This window comes from Labeo rohita, chromosome 2, assembly GCF_022985175.1.
Source record: "Labeo rohita strain BAU-BD-2019 chromosome 2, IGBB_LRoh.1.0, whole genome shotgun sequence".
Classification (NCBI taxonomy): Eukaryota; Metazoa; Chordata; class Actinopteri; order Cypriniformes; family Cyprinidae; genus Labeo; species Labeo rohita.
Window position 1 is genome coordinate 32,766,775 of NC_066870.1, and position 17,290 is coordinate 32,784,064.

Consider the following 17,290-nt stretch of genomic DNA (forward strand, 5'->3'; position numbering starts at 1 on the left):
CCATGCAGTATCTAGTATTATATTTAGTTTGTAAACAGCTTAATTAACTATACAGACGTTTCACGGTAACACAAAACCCTTTCTTCCATGAAATGGCAGTATTACTGTATTTGCACAGGCAGTTATAAAAGTCTGTGTGAAATTGTAAGCTCCATGTTGTCTTAAATTTCCCTTTTTGTCTGTTATGTCACAGCTATTTCTGTACTCTTATTTTGCTGAGTCACAACCAGTGCTGTTGTGCTAGTCACCAAGCTGGAACCTGGTTAGAAATGAAACGCCCACCTCCCTCTCTCTCTTTCTCTTTCTATAATGAGCACCCTAAGGAGCTGAAAGACTTAAATTGCTGTGAATGGAGAAAAATGAATGCTGGACATAAAATGGAAATATGGTTTTGTGTAAAATATTGATTTAAAGCGTAATAGAACCTTGCAATAGTGAGGCAGCCGTAATGTGGCAGGGTCATAATGGAGTACGCTTCATAACGCATGGCTTTTTAATACCAGAGAGAGAGAGGGGGGAAAAAAGCATCTCTCACCTAAGAGATCAGTGAGATGCAACTAATCTGATCTAAATATGCTTACACAGTGTCAGACACTCCGCATAAGAGCACAAATGGGCTGATATTCTCAAAGCTTCTTAACCTGAGACAGATCCTTTTATGTATCAGGACGCATCAGAGACGGCTGTTCTTTCAAAGCTCAGAAACAATGCGATTACACGGGCCAGGGGTCGGACGGTTGCCGTGCGCAAGCAGTGTATTAAGATGCTCCTGTTCGCAAAGAGAGATTAACGACATTCAAAATAAGAAGAGATAGTGGATGGAAAAGACTACAGTAAACTCAAGACATGGAGTTTATGTAACATATGAATTCAGTTCTGATTCTATTCAAACTTAATTTATGCAGCTGCTTAGTGTCATGTAAAGTGCTTAACACAACATCTCAAAAATAATAAATAAATACATAAATATTACACATCTGTAATAGACAGATGCAGTAGATATAGAAATAGACGATAAATGTTCAAAATTATTAAATATAAAAATTGTAACGTTAGATAGATAGATAGATAGATAGATAGACAGATAGATAGATAGACAGATAGATAGATAGATAGATAGATAGATAGATAGATAGATAGATAGATAGATAAATATTCAAAAAATAAAAAAGTTACTTTCTCAGATGGTTGTATGGAAGGATATAAATATTGAAAATTAATAAATAAAATAATTGGAAATGGTAATTTAGTTTGATTAGTTTAATTACTTATTTTTGAAACAAATAAAATTAATTTTAATGATAATTTAATTAATGTATTTAAAATAAAGTTATTTTGTTGAAAGAAAGAATATAAATATTCAAATAAAATTTTATTTTTTTGTCAGATGGATAGATGCATGGATATAAATATTTAAAATAAATAAATTAAAATTATTTAAGTAGATTAATTTATTTAAAATACAAAAAAATCAAATCAGTTACTTTGTCTGATGGATGGATGGATGGATGGATGGATATAAATATTAAAAATTATTTTTTTGGATTGGATTAATGATTGAATATTCAAAATTGATGCAAAAATACTAAAAAATATTGTAATGATATTTATTTTATTTAAAATAAAGTTATTTTGTTGAAAGGAAGAATATAAATATTAAAAAAAGTTTTTTTTTTTTTTTTTTTTTTATTTTGTCGGATGTATGGGAGGATATAAATATTTAAAATTAATAAATAAAATCATTTTAAATGATAATTTAATTTGATTAATTAATTACTTATTGTTTAAACAAATAAAATTAATTTTAATGATAATTTAATTAATTTAATTAAAATAGTTACTTTGTTGCAAGGAAGAACAGAACATTTTTTTTCTTTTTTTAGATAGTTGGATGGAAGGATATAAATATTTAAAATAAATAAATTAAAAATATTTTAATGATAATTTAATCAGATTAATTTCATTTTAAAATTAAAATAAAATAAAATCTGAATCATTTTATTAAATGGATGGATTGAAAGGTAATTGTTTTGTTTTGTTTTTTTAAGTTCTGTGGATTTTTCTAACATGGTCAGATGTTGTTTATCAATAAATAATCACAAACATAGTATTCAAGTTGAGTCCAAGACCAGACCAAGTGTTTATCCTCAGGGTCTTGGCCAGAAGTTTCAGATGTTCTGTCTTACAGGGTTTTCGTGTCCCTCTCCAGACTCCCGCACTTAGTGTCCTGCTGCCCCGGGTGGAAGTGATGCATTCTGGTCTCTCTCTGAGCTGTCTCCCTCTCCTGCGGGACTGGGGTTCAGTGGAGTAGCAGAGCAGTTGGTGTTCTAGGCACGCATGGATCAAGTGGCTATGAAATATTAACACATATATTTTTATTTCCCTTTCTCAGCCATAAGAAACGAGCGGAGCCGTTACGTTGCATTACTCTAGAGGACAAGGAGAGATAAACTGTTTGCCATTTGAGTTATTGATGAGGAAAGCTGCGTTTCTAAAATTAAACCACTCTGTAGGTGCACGTGTAAGTTTGAAATGAATAATTCAACAGACCTGCATGACTTTTTTTAGCCTAAAGGGTTCATACCATAGATTCCTTTATCCTTTATTTTTCCCCTGATGTCCACTTAAAATGTTAGTAAAGCTTTGAAATGACTAGGGATCCTGTTAAAAATGAATTTCAGCCCTTCATTTATAATGCCAGCATCCTTCTGAAGGATCTGCAGAGCTGTAGGTGCTACACACTGAAGAAAAGCACAATATGTTAAAAACACTTGTTAGTTGAAACACTTAAAGCACTTTATGCTTCCTCCTGTGGTTTCTGGCCACTGATTAGGCATTGTTGACATTCAAATGTCATTGGATATGTTAGCGTTTTTTGCATTTCTGGTCTCAGAAGTCGAAACATGGAAGTTTTAACTTTGTGTTCATAGTGGATCAAGCTCAATACATAGATATGCTCTATGTTTATTAAAAATTATTAGCTTGTTTATTTTAATAATTTATTTTAAATTAAAAAAAATCAAATAAGGTTATTTTGTTGGATGGATTCATATACTGTAAATATTCTAAATTAAGAAATAAATATAAATAATTTTAATGATAATATAATTTTAACAAATCTTAAACAATTTATTTAAGATGAAAATACTGAAGCTATTTTGTTGGATAGATGAGTAGATATGCTATAAATATTCTAAATTAAGAAATAAATATCAATCATTTTATTGTTAATTTTAATTTTAATAATTTATTTAAATCAAATAAGTTAATTTGTTAGATGGATGGATTATAAATATTCTATTAATACTAATACTAATAATTTAATTTTAATAATAATTTATTTAAAATGAAAAAAAGGTTATTTTGTTGAATGTATGGGTAGATAGATATGCTATAAATATTATAAATTCTGAAATAATTATCAGTAATTTTACTATTCATTTTATATACTATAAATATTTTAAATTAGGAAAAAATATAATTTTTTAATGATAATTTTATTTGAATAATAATTTATATAAAATGAAAAAAAAAACGAAATATTTTGTTGGATGGATGGATGGATAGATACACTATAGATATTCTAAATTAAGAAATAAATATCAATAATTTTACTGTTATTTTAATTTTAATAAATACACTATCAATATTCTAAATTAAGAAATAAATATCAATAATTTTACTGTTAATTTTATGGATGGATGGATATACTACCATCCTATATACTATACTAAGAATTTATTTAAAATAAAAAAATCAAGTTATTTTTGATGGATGGATGGATGGATAGATAGATAGATAGATAGATAGATTCTAAATAAATAAATAATTATAAATAATTGTAATGATACTTTATTTAATATAATACCCATGTTTTCATAGTGGGTCAAGCTTGTTTATTAAAATAAATAAATAAATATAAATAAAAAATAAGAGGTATTTTATTTCTTAATTTTCTAAATAAATAAATAATTATAAAAAATTGTAATGATAAATTATTTAATATAATACCCCTGTATTTATAGTGGATCAAGCTTGTTTATTAAAATAAATAAATAAATATAAATAAATAAATAAAGGGGTACTTTATTTCTTAGATTTTTTCTAGATATGACCACAAGAAACCACGAGAAAGTCAACATGAGAATAATAATAAGACACAATTTCGAGTGTATATTAGGTAAAAAATTATGTAGGATGGGACTTGAGTTTAAAGTAGGCCTATCAGATTTTTTTTTTTTTTTTTCAGGCAGAAAAGTCATTTCAGCAGTCATAAAAGTTATTATATTTTAATGAAAACCATTTTTTTTCTTTTTAATGATTTGCATTATTGAATTGTACATAATAAAAATTTTGACAATTTATTAAGACAGTAAATTGAGTGAATTTTGATTCATTTCACAATGTTATCTGGAGTCTAGGGCTGTCAGAGAAGCGAGTGCCGGATGGGTTATTATTGTGCCAGAAGACTTGAATGTCTCTTGGCCTTCCTGTCACGCTGGGTGACGAACCCCGGTCTCTCCGCCCTCCAGCGTCCGAGTCAGCGCTCACCTCTTCTGAAGCAGGCGTTAGCGACTCTTGCCTGTGTCTTTCAGTGTGATTGCATCAGCTTCCACACCTGCTTTTGGGTCTCCTCTTATTGGGCAGTGGATATGAACACCTCGTTTTAGAGCTTTTTTAATGTTCGGTTTATTTGTGTGGGTTGCTGGTTCTCTCTGATTTTCTGAGATTACTTTCTGCATCCTCTCGTGCTCACACACACACATACTGATGTTTACACATGAAGTTTCATCTTCTGCCATGAAGAGCAGTTTGATAGCGTGTCTGCGTTATCTGTTTATGAGGTCCTGTGGGGGGATAAAGGCAGAAGAGAATTTGATTCGGCTCTACTGGAGAAGCAGAGAGAGAGAGAGAGAGATTCACTGCAACTGTCTTGTGTTGCCTCTGCTGTTTAATGATGTCATAGTCAGCAGCCGTGAATCTATAATGTTTTTAAAGAGAGGGGGAAAAAAGAAGTAAGAGAGAGAATAAATATTGTAATGGCTTGCAATAGAGGTTAGATTTATTTCTAGGGTTTAAAGACTTCAGTTCCACTTAACAATTCTGCCAGTGATTCTTTAGTACTTTAGAGGAAGCAATCGATGCCAACTGTGTACTAAACAAAAATATTCACAAACAGTAATTACAAAAATGCTTGCATATATACATACAGTGTATTTTTACGTATTATTTTTAAAAGGATAGTTCAACCAAAAATGAGAATTCTGTCACTAATTACTCACCCTCATGTTGTTCCAAACCCATAAGACATAAGATATTTTTTATTAAATCTGAGAGCTTTCTGACCCTGCATAGACAGCAACGCAACTGACACGTTCAAGGCCCAGAAAGGTAGTAAGGACATTGTTGAAATAGTCCATGTGATGCAAGCGCCATGTGCTTCCCTGAACTCACGTTGAAAACTGACACGGAAGAGAAGAAATTGCTGAATAAAGTCATTATTCTTTGTGCACAAAAAAACCTTGTGATCCTCGTAAGTTCATAAAATTACAGTTGAACCACTGATTTTGCTGGTATAAAGAAAGTTGAAGTTATTGTGCCGGTGCACACAAACACAAAACATTTCAGTTCAGGCTTCTAGCATTGCTAACTTGACAGTGCAGGTTGGTACTTTATCAAAATAAAACACAGTGAACCAAACATCAGCGCGCCCGCCTCACTGTGTCACCATTAGAACGCGACTGAACTGCAAAGTCTACAATTTACATAATAAATAATAGTTTAGCATTTGGATGCATCGCAAATATGGAAATATTACAGAATATTTGGATTTGTGCCGAATGAGAGAGGTAGGATACAAGAGCACAAAGCTCCATTTCGCAGACAGTTGAGTGCGGAAGCCTTTAAAGTAACGTTATACTCCTTTGTCAGTGAGAGACGTGTTCAGAATCAGCACATGATCACTGTCTAGTGGTCTTTGTTTTCAAATGCACAACTCCTGGCATTCGCACTCTGCTAGTGGTTATCAAACAGTTGCATTACTGCGAGCGCCCCCTTCTGGATTGAGGGTGAATTGCCTGTATTCGTTGTAATTGCCCATTGACGTGGGACATCAGCGTTAAGGCTTCACGGAGGGCGTGTCTGAAGCTTTGCGCTGATTGGCCAGCGTCTGCACCGAACGGGATTGGCTAGCGTCTACTAGTAATTTGCATAAGGCATTCTAATTGGCTGACGCCTGCATAGGCGCTTGAAAAGTTGAAAAATGTTTAAGTTCTGTTGCGAACAACGCCAGTGACACGACGCAACGGACCCATAATTCAGTTTGGAAATGCTTGACGTCACTCCATTCAAAGTAAATGAGAAGCGTTAACGCTGACGCCCCGTGTGAATGGGGCATAAGGCCTCATGCACCGAACCGAGATGCCCGTACCGTGACGGTTCAGTACGAATACATGTATCATTACACCCCTAATATATATGAATATGTCTTAAAATCGTATTTAAAATGCAGTGAATTCTTAGGAGCCATTACTCCATATATATTGCCGTTCAAAAGTTTGGAATTAATAAGATGTAATGTTTATTTATTTATTTATTTATTTTTATTAAGTCTCTTATGTCATCAAGGCTGCATTTATTTGATCAAAAATACAGAAATACAGAATTCTTACATATTGCTAAATGTTATTACAATATAAAGTAATGGTTTCTATTTTAATATACTTTAAAATCCAATTTATTCCTGTGATGCAAAGCTGAATTTTCATCAGCCATAACTCCAGTCTTCAGTATCACAGGATCCTTGAGAAATCATTCTAATATGCTGATTTATTATTGGAATCATCTATGTTGGCCACAGTTGTGCTGCCAAATATTATTTTGGAACCTGTGATTCTTTTTTTCAGGATTCTTTGATGAATAAAAAGTTTAAAAGAACAGCACTTATTCAAAATATAATTCGTTTCTAACAATATAAGTTTTTACTATTACTTTATCAATTTAACATATCCTTGCTGAATAAATGTAGTAGAATTAGAATTAACTGACCCCGAAGTTTTAAACGGTAGTGTATATTGTTAGAAAAGATTTCTATTTTAAATAAATTCTGTCCTTTATAACTTTATATTCATCAAAGAATCCTGAAAAAAAGTATCACGGGTTCCAAAAAAAACATTAAGCAGCGCAACTGTTTCTAGCACCATAAATGTATCATAAAAATACAAATAAATTGTGTGTATTTCTTTTAGTGCTTCACTTATGCATGCTTTTCAAGTTTAAAATTGATCGCTGTTTTAGTACCGTATTCCAGAATGCAGAACCGTTAACGTAACTGAATGTCATGAAAATAATTTGCTCTTTGTTTTTAAATCAACGCACAACCCTGTTTATTTCAGTGTTTTTATGAGAAACTATTGATGTCGTCAGCATCAGGCGAAGTACGCAGTAATCATTTTCATATTTCAGATAAATCCACTCTGTTGTAGATTGCCTCTTGTTTAACCACTCATATTGGATTTGTTTATTTACTGCTTCAATAAATGCATTAAAACTGAAATGGTTTATAATAACCTGCTTAGACTTGATCTGCTTTCGTTTAGATCGTAAAATAGATTTACCATAATGTTTTTACAACTGCACTGAAATGAAGACCATTAATAACAGTATGCAAAAGAAACTTCAGGGCCTTTCAGTGATTTGGTGCAATTCGATGTGTTGTAGAACTCACTTTGAGGCCGGATCTGTCCAACTGCCACACGCCCATGGGCTGCCCGACCCTGCCGGGTTCTCCGGGGATGAAGATCTACATCGACCCCTTCACCTACGAAGATCCTAATGAAGCCGTCAGAGAATTCGCCAAGGAAATAGACGTCTCCACTGTCAAGATTGAAGAAGTTATTGGGGCAGGTGTGTTGCATGTTTATTGCTGATTTTTCTACATGCACATTTTAAAATAGGCTTAAAACTTTATGGGCAAAAGCTTGAAAAATAAAAAGCCACGACTGTTCTACCTCTCTGAACTTTTATATGCCTTCTGTACGTCTACATTTACTCACACACTCAAGTAGTACACACAACAGCATCTTGAGGGTCTGTGCCCTTCTCCTCGTCTTCTTGGCGAGTGGCGGTGGAGGCGCGTTATGACTCACGGTCTGCTGTGCTTCAGACAGCTCAAGTTAATCCACTGATGCACCTCATATGGATTTCACACAGATCATAACAAATACTCTCAACCTTTTAGCGCTAAAACTCAAGTCAGAGTTGACAAAGTTTCTCTTTATTCTATCCTTTACTATTTTTGCCCATTTTATCTTGAGCTTTATTGATTTTTTTTAACACTTCTGGGGCCACACAAGTATAATCAAACTTGGTTTTGCTCAAAGTTGCTTCCAGTGAGGTTATTGTAAGGAGAGTCTCCATTATGCAGCCTGGGATTTGATGATATGCTGAAGGTCAGAAAGACCCCAGTGACTCATTTCTGAATTACATCCACTTTACTTGATCTGAGGTTTTGTGTAAACAGCCCAGATCTTTCACTGTTAAGCTACCACATCTGAGCAGTTTTGTTAAATATGCAGTTTTTTTTTTTTTAATTATTCTAAGGTTAATTGTAGTTCAGACCCAAACTAATGCCATCAGTTGAATCATGCTTAGAAAGTTGACATTGTGTTGGCAATCTGCCACATTGTTTTGGAAAAAAGTCAGCCTACAAATTAATTATAGTCTAAACACTGGCTATAAATTACACTTGGAAAAGTTGCACACATCAGCTTTAATTTTTAATTTATAAGCTTTAATACTGATATCTAAAAACTATGGGACTTTAGTTCAGGGGATTTTTTTAGTTGCTATAAGTTATGTAACATCAGAATGCACATGGGTTGGCCAATACAGATTTTATTTAATTTAATTTTACTATATTTAATTTTATTTTTTGTAATCAAGTTCTATCATGCAATAAAAAAAATATTTTGTTTTGTTTTGTTTTTATTATTATTATTATTGTTAATTACCAGTCACTTTTATCAAAAATATCTAAGTTCACACTACTTCAGAAAACACTAAATGACTAAAACCCATTGTTTGCTATTGATGTGGTTTGCTGTCATATCATGCAGTCAAGTTCCATCATGCAATCCAAATAAATAAATAAATAAATAATAATAACATCAGAATGCGACTCACCAATACAGAATTTTATTATTATTATTATTTTTTTTTTATTTAATTATTTTATTTTATTCCATCGTGCAATCAAAAAAAAAAAAAAAAAGTAATGTCAGAATGCACTTGGATTCACCAAAACACTGAATGACTAAAACCCATTATTTGCTATTGATGTGCTTTCATATCATGCAATCAAGTTCCATCATGCTTGGACTCACCAAATATTAAAAAATATTTAATTTTATTTTTTGTAATCAAGTTCCATCATGCAATAAAACAAAAAGTAATGTCAGAATGTACTTGGATTCACCAATACAGAATTTTATTTTATTTTATATTTTATTTTTCAATAAAAAAAATAAAATATATATTCAAGCAATAAATAATATAAATAATATTAATTATATATATATATATATATATTACATTTTATATTATATTTTATATTATATTTTATTTTTCAAGCAATAAATAAATGATATTAATAATATTAATAATATATATATATTACAAATTAAAATAGAATTATAATATAATTTTAATCTGTTTAATTTTAACATAAAATTTGCAAAATCTGACTTCCATTAATTTGCTTTTTGTAATGCAGGTTGCTGTTATTTCTTGATTCAAAGCTCTTTCTACACCTCTAGACAGATCATAGATAATTGTATCCATTTGAATCTGCTACTCCCTTTTGGTTCTTTCACCACTGCCATTCCATCCATACATACAATTTAGCCAAAACTACTCAGATTTCCCTAAAGCTTCACCTGTTAGCAACACATAATGAAACAATTAAAGAGATTCAGAACTGGTCTTTCACTCATTCCTCCTCTTTGTCCGCCCTAGGTGAGTTTGGGGAGGTGTATAAAGGTCGACTGAAACTGCCTGGAAAACGAGAGATCTACGTGGCCATCAAAACACTGAAGGCAGGCTATTCTGAGAAGCAGAGGCGCGACTTCCTGTCTGAGGCATCGATCATGGGGCAGTTTGACCACCCCAACATCATCCGCCTGGAGGGTGTGGTCACCAAGAGCCGACCGGTCATGATCGTCACAGAGTTCATGGAGAACGGGGCGCTCGACTCCTTCCTTAGGGTAAGTGGCACATCCAAAACAAGCACCCTCTGTGTGTGTGTCTCTCTCCGTCTGATTCATTCTTTCCCCCTGGTGTGGAGAAATACACTGCTTAATCGATGTTCAGCCCATTTTTTTCAATCTCATGGATTGGTTCTCCCTAGCTTTGATCTGGTGCCGCAATAAAGGAGCTCTTTGAAGTTGGCTTAGAAATCCACCACATCCGAGTAGCGTCGCCATCGATCCACACCCCCCCACCCCTGTTTGTTATCGTGCGTTCGGTTCAAAGCGTTCGCTTGTGCAACATGGCGGCTGCATACAGAAGTTTCGTTATGTTATAATCTATCGTTCCTTCTTTCTATCTGTCTATCTATCTATCGTTTGTTCATTCAATTGTTCGTTTTATTGTTTATCTATCTATCTATCTATCTATCTATCTATCTATCTATCTATCATCTGTCTATCTAGCTATCGTTCATTCGTTGTTGTTCCTTCGTTCTTGTTTCTTCATTCACTCATTATGTTGTTCTATCTACCTCTCTATCATTCATCTATCAATCTATCGTTCTTCATTCTATCTATCTATTGTTATATCGTTCTGTTGTTCTACCGTTCTATCTATTGTTCTGTCTGTCTGTCTCTCTCTCTCTCTCTCTATCTATCGTTTGTTCGTTCAATAATTCTATTATTCTATCGTCTATCTATTTATCTGTCTTTTGTTTGTTCTGTCGTTCTATCCATCTATCTGTCTGTTCAGTTATGAATGATGCACAACTGTATTCATAACCCTAATATCTGATTGGTTGATAGGAATGTTGTTCCAGAAACAGTAACTTGTATCCTAGTGCAAGTCCTAATTTAACAAATCATGTTAAGCATTTTGAAATAAATATAAAGTGGAAATAGATAGTTACATTTTTCATTAACCAGAAAAAGACCAAGATTATTCTTACAGCTAAACAACCAGGAGCTCCTTTGTTTGAGGTTGAGCATTGACATACTGGTGAATGTCATCTGATATCTGTGTTTTTATGTTTTGTGGCAGCAAAACGATGGGCAGTTCACAGTGATCCAGTTGGTGGGGATGTTGAGGGGAATTGCCGCAGGGATGAAGTACCTGTCGGAGATGAATTACGTCCACCGAGACCTGGCCGCCCGCAACATCCTGGTCAACAGCAACCTTGTCTGCAAGGTGTCGGACTTCGGCCTGTCCCGTTATCTGCAGGAAGACACCTCTGACCCCACCTACACCAGCTCACTGGTAAGACTTTGCCCAGGCACATCAGTCTCGCCACTTCATTTTAACAGGAGCCAATAGGTGCCATGTTTGGCAGCGTTGCCTGAGATAATTGAAAAGGCAGGTATTGACCGTTTGTAATTGCCCACTCATTTCCTCAAACTTTGGTTGTATTATCTCATTCTTGTCTGCTTTGTCTTTTATTCCCCAAAATGTCTCCAGAGGAAACAGTGCGTTGTCTCCCTGACAGGACATGACCATTTCCTGGAAAAATGGCATTTAAATTCTGTGTGTGATTGAACACAGCCAAGTGACTGGACTTCCAATAGCCTGCCTCCCAAATGGAGCGCTCAGACTTCCAGAATTCTCTATTATGTATCATTAATAGGCATCCAGGGCATCATTAGCCCTCTTGTGCTGCGGATCTTTAATATTAATATGAAATACTATTTTCTCCTGCCTTCTTAAAGACTCTCTATTCAGAGCGCTGTGATATTTTTGGTGCCGCGGATTCGCAGAGTTCGTAATTATCTGGGTTTACTGATAATTCATTGTCTTGTTCCGTCTTATCTGACCCTGTTAGGATTTCTGTATTCAGGCTGGTTTCAGAAGCGCTGGTACATTGACAGTCGCACTTTTAGCAGGGTCAACCGCTTCCTCCGCGTTGGAGAGAAACAGCCCAGGGTCACATCCTTTATTGAACGTATTTTAAATTCACTTCAGACTTCTCATAGAAATGTCCCATGCATTGTAAGCAAACAATTTCATCTTTTACACTCGGGTGGTTTCTCAGCGCTGGTGAGCAGAGATGTGAGGCGGATGATAAGGAGACGAGACGACAAACAGGGAATATTTAGCTAATGTTTTGTCTCTCTTAAAACATGTGAAAGCTCATTAAGCCCCAAAGGCAGCCGCCATTCATAAACAGGATGTCCTGCGGTGCCTGTTGATTGACAGGAATATGCAGCAAAGGTGTGAACAGGGGCGTGATACTGATGTGCCATCGCTGTCTTCCTTACTGATAGAGGGAAAATTTAATTACCCCCTGGGGTTTTGACATTTTTGTTCACTTGTCTGCTTTTTTGGCCTGTGTTTACTAGCCTGTGTTGTCTATCTATATATTTATCTATCATTTGTTCATTTGTTCGTTCGTCCATTCGTTCGTTCTGTCATTCTGTCTTTCCATCCATGCATCTGTCATTGTCTATCATTCTATGATTCTATTTGTCTATCTGTCCATCTGTCCGTCCATCTATCTATCTATCTATTATTTGACTGGTCGCTTTGTCATTCTATTTTTCCATCCATGTGTCTGTCATTCTGTCATTCTATGATTCTGTTCATCCATCCATCTATCCATCCAGCCATCCATCCATCCATCCATCCATCCATCCATCCACTCACCCACCCATCTATCTACCTGTTGATCTGTCTGTCATTCTGTCTGTCATTCTGTCATTCTGTTTATCAGTCTGTTTATCATCCATCATCTGTCGTTCATTCATGCATTTGATTGTTTGTGCGTTGTTTGTTCATTCATTCATTCTATCTGTCCATCCATCCGTCTATCTATCTATCTATCTATCTATCTATTGTTCATTCGTCTGTTTGTTCATTCTGTCATCCTATCATTCTATTTGTCCATCCATCCATCCATCCACCCGTCTGTCTACCTGTCAATCTGTCTTTCATTCTTGTCTATCATTCTGTCATTCCATCCATCCATCTATCCATCCATCATTCACTCGTTCATTCATTCTACCATTCTATCTGTCCATCCATCTGTCTTTTTCTGTCTTTCATTCTATCTGTCTATCTATCTATCTGTCGTCTGTTCATTCGTTCATTCGTTTGTTCATTCATCTTTCCATCCATGCCTCTGTCATTCTATCTGTCATTCTATGATTCTATTTATCTATCCATCCACCATCTATCTACCCGTCTATCTGTCATTCTATCTATCTATCCATCTGTCTTTCTCTCTGTCTTTCATTCTATCTATCTATCTATCTATCGTTCACCCGTTCGTTTGTTCGTTTGTTCTGCCATTCTGTCCATCCATTTGTCTGTCTGTCATGCTATCTATCATTCAATAATTCTATTTATCCATCCATCTGTTCATTTGTCATTCTGTCTATCCATCCACCAGTCTGTCTGTCTGTCCATATATGGACAGAATAATTGAATACTCAAACAGTTCAGTCACATTGAGTCGTTCAGTCTGGACACGCAGTACAGCCAGATTACGATCTGGACTCTGAGGACGAGACATTTGTAAGTACGTCTGTCCATCCGTCCGTCTGTCTGTCACTCTGATATTTTGCTTTTTAAATTTGTTTTCAGCTGATTTATGCACTGTGTCTAACTTGAAGATAACAATCTTGTAAAACATACACAAAAACTCTCACCCGAAACTGGAGGGTTCTTGGTCTTGGAGGAGATGATACAGAGAAGGTAGTGAAATTGCAAGGGAAGAAATAAAGAAATGTCCCTCACTTTCCCAGCATGAACACAGATTTCCCTCTCGCTGTCAGCATGACAAGTGCAGTGGCTGTGTGCTGCAAATGGAAAATAAAACTATTTACACTGAGGTGGGATCTGAATGTGTGACACCCCCTCGCCCCTGCCGCCCCCCTTTCTGTCACTTTCTGTTTCCCTCTTCCTCTTCCTCTCCCATTCGAGGTTTTGTGATTTGGCGTGCCGGAGTGTGGAATGTGACATGCTCATTCTCTCTTTCCTCTGTTTACTCGCCATTTCAATTCCTTCAGTGTCTTCAGTTTTCCCTTACTTGTCTTCTCAGTTCCAGGTGTTGAAGTTTGATGTCCTGTAGCACCTCATGCAATTGTATAGTCTCGTTTAACCAGACTTTCGCCCGTCTGCATCAAGACTGGTTCACGTTATGACTTGTTCTGGCCAAGAACTGTCAGTTAAACTAGTTCACATTACCCAGCTTGGTTTGTTATTGTAGCCTAAGACATGAAGAATCCATTTGACCATCATGCAGTTGTCTGTTGACAGCTCCTATACTGTCATTTATGTAGCTCAAGCAGAACCAAGCTCATGGGTTCAATCCCCAAGGAATGCATGGAGTGATAAATATCTTATAATGTCAAATTTAAGAATACTGTTGAAACAAAATTAATTTAATATACAAGCTTCTCATTTCTCACGGCATTGAGCAGGAGGGTATGAGTGTGACAGTGAAATATCCAGGCACACTCGGTGATATCCTGTATATTTGCTATTAAATGTCTTGAATAAAACTATGAATATGTTTTTCAGATATTTTTGTTGACACAAACCTCAATGGGCAAACATGATGGCAGGCTAAAGCCTGAAAAGAGAATGCATGACCTCACCACTATCAGATTTAGAACAGTCTGTTCACCTGCTAAATTACATCTTAGGAAGGACGAATGAGGAGAAATGCATCTGTGTGTGTGTGTGTGTGTGTGTTTGATGTAGTCTGATAAATGTCAAGTGTCACAGGTAGCTAAGCCAGTATAAGCCCATCAGTTATTACATTTTTCGTCTGTATGTGTGTGTCAGTCCCCTGTGCAGTGCAGCTGAGATGAACATGTGTGCTCTTTTTACGCTTAATCTTTCCTGATCTCACAACAGCTCGCTTTGAGCAACCCTAATAGTCTACAACAGCATTTTGCCGGAAATTCTCAAGGTCAGTATCACAGAGCCAGATTCGTTCTGAATGAAGGGTGATGCATGCTTTTATTTATACCAAGCAAGAAAGGTTTTGTCACAATCATAAAATAACACTAGATTTTATGTTCTTCAGAAGACACTGAATGATTTTTGCCCAAAACTTATCACCACTAAGATAGGATGTTCTGGGGGCTTTTTAATTTTTTCATTAATTTTTCTCAGAATTGTGTGATTTAAAGTCAGAATAGCAGGATATAAACTTTTATATTGAGAGATCTTGAGTTTATATCTCACATTTTTTATTTTTTTTCTCACTATTCTGACTTTTTTTCTTAGAATTGTGAGATATAAACTCACAATTGTGAGTTAAAAGGTCCAGATCTGAGAGGGAAAAGACTATGTTCTCAGAATTGCGAGTTTATATCTCACAATTTTGACTTAATAACTCGCATTTGTGTGTTATGTTGCAAGGGATAAACAGTTGCGAGATGTAAAGTCAATATAGCAGAATATAAACTCACAATCGTGACTTTTTTTTCAGAATTGCAAGTTTATATTCCGCTATTCTGACTTTATAACTCACAACTGTGAGTTTATACTTCACAATTCTGTGAAAAAAAGTCACAATTGCGGGATATAAACTCGCAACTCTGAGGAAAAAGTCACAATTGTGAGTTTATATTCTGTTATACTGACTTTACAACCTGCAACTGTGAGAAAAATTCTGAGCAAAAATTAAGTTGCGAGATACAAACTCCCAGTTATGTTGAAAAATAGTCTATTGCGGGATATGAACTTGCTATTCTGAGGAAAAAAGTCAATTGTGACATATAAATGTGCAATTCTGAGAAAAAAGTCACAGTTGCGAGATTTAAATTTGCAATTCTGAGAAAAAGTCAATTGCAAGATATAAATTCGCAATTCTGAGAAAAAAGTCACAGCTGTGACATACAAACTCGCAACTCTGAGAAAAAAAGTTACAGTTGTGAGATATAAACTTGCAATTCTGAAAAAGGCAATTGTGAGATAAAAAACTTGCAACTATGAGAAAAAAAAGTCACAATTACAAGATATAAACACAATTCTCAGAAAAAAAGTCACAATTACGAGATATAAACTTGCAATTCTGAGAAAAAAAGTCAATTGTGAGATATAAACTCACAATTCTAAAAAAAAAGTCACAATTATGAGATATAAACTCACAATTCTGAGCAAAAAATCACAATTACGAGATATAAACACAATTCTAAGAAAAAAAACACAATTGCAGGATATATCTTACAATTCTGAATTTTCTCAAATACTGACAAGCAATACTGACTTTAAAACTCGCAACTGCGACTTTATATCATGCAATTCTGAGAAAAAAGGTCACATCTTTATATCCGTAGTACAAGCAGTGAGGTCAGGCTACACATGTTAGCCTTAAAAGTATGTTTATATGATTTTTAATAAGTATGACCAATAGTAATAGTGCTGTCTGCCTTTTTTAGTATGTAATTTGGACTGCAACATTCATCACGGTTTATTTTAGTGAATTTAAACTGTCAATTCAGTCTCAGTTTCATGGGTTTATGCAACCTTGACTCTTGCCCCTCTTGTAAACTGCAAGCAGATTGGTTAGCAAGTTACTGCGGGTATCAAACAGAGAAGCGGTGTGAGCAACACTTTACCACACTGCCGTCCTCAGCTGTCATTACTAAAACATGCTATCTGACCTTTGACCTGCAGCACCACGTGACAGACTTGCAAACCTCACATAGTGGTGTACAAGCGCTCTTTCATTTAAGCACGAAGAACTCTCAAAGGAAAAGAGAGCGTTCAAGTCAAGGGGAAAAAAAAGAATACTTAACCTGGTTATGAAAGACAAGGTCATAATCTAATATTAAAAATCCTGAACGGGAAATTGGGAGGAAAGGATGATAAAGGATTAGGTGAGCGTGCTTTAATTTGCGCTGTCCCCGTCGGGCGTCTGGGTGGTGGTGGGGCGGTATGGGACTGGAAAGAGGGGGCGAAAGGTTAGCGACGCGCGGATAGCCTGCTACTATCTGAACCACCTCCCCTGACGTCTGATTGGCCTGCTGATGTTAATGCAGCACAAATTGGCCTGGAATTTGAAATTAATGTAAGTGAAGGAGATATAAGCAAATTA

General features: G+C 35.1%; 1 protein-coding gene across 1 annotated transcript in view; it reads left to right on the forward strand.

The window, feature by feature from the left end:
• The window catches only part of LOC127154296 (ephrin type-B receptor 1), a 287,743-nt gene that overhangs the window by 251,798 nt on the left and 18,655 nt on the right, over positions 1 to 17,290 (forward strand). The window contains exons 10-12 of the mRNA XM_051095736.1: positions 7,720 to 7,905; positions 10,015 to 10,262; positions 11,287 to 11,502. Coding sequence (XP_050951693.1) covers positions 7,720 to 7,905; positions 10,015 to 10,262; positions 11,287 to 11,502 — 650 coding nt within the window. The remainder of the gene's footprint in view (positions 1 to 7,719; positions 7,906 to 10,014; positions 10,263 to 11,286; positions 11,503 to 17,290) is intronic.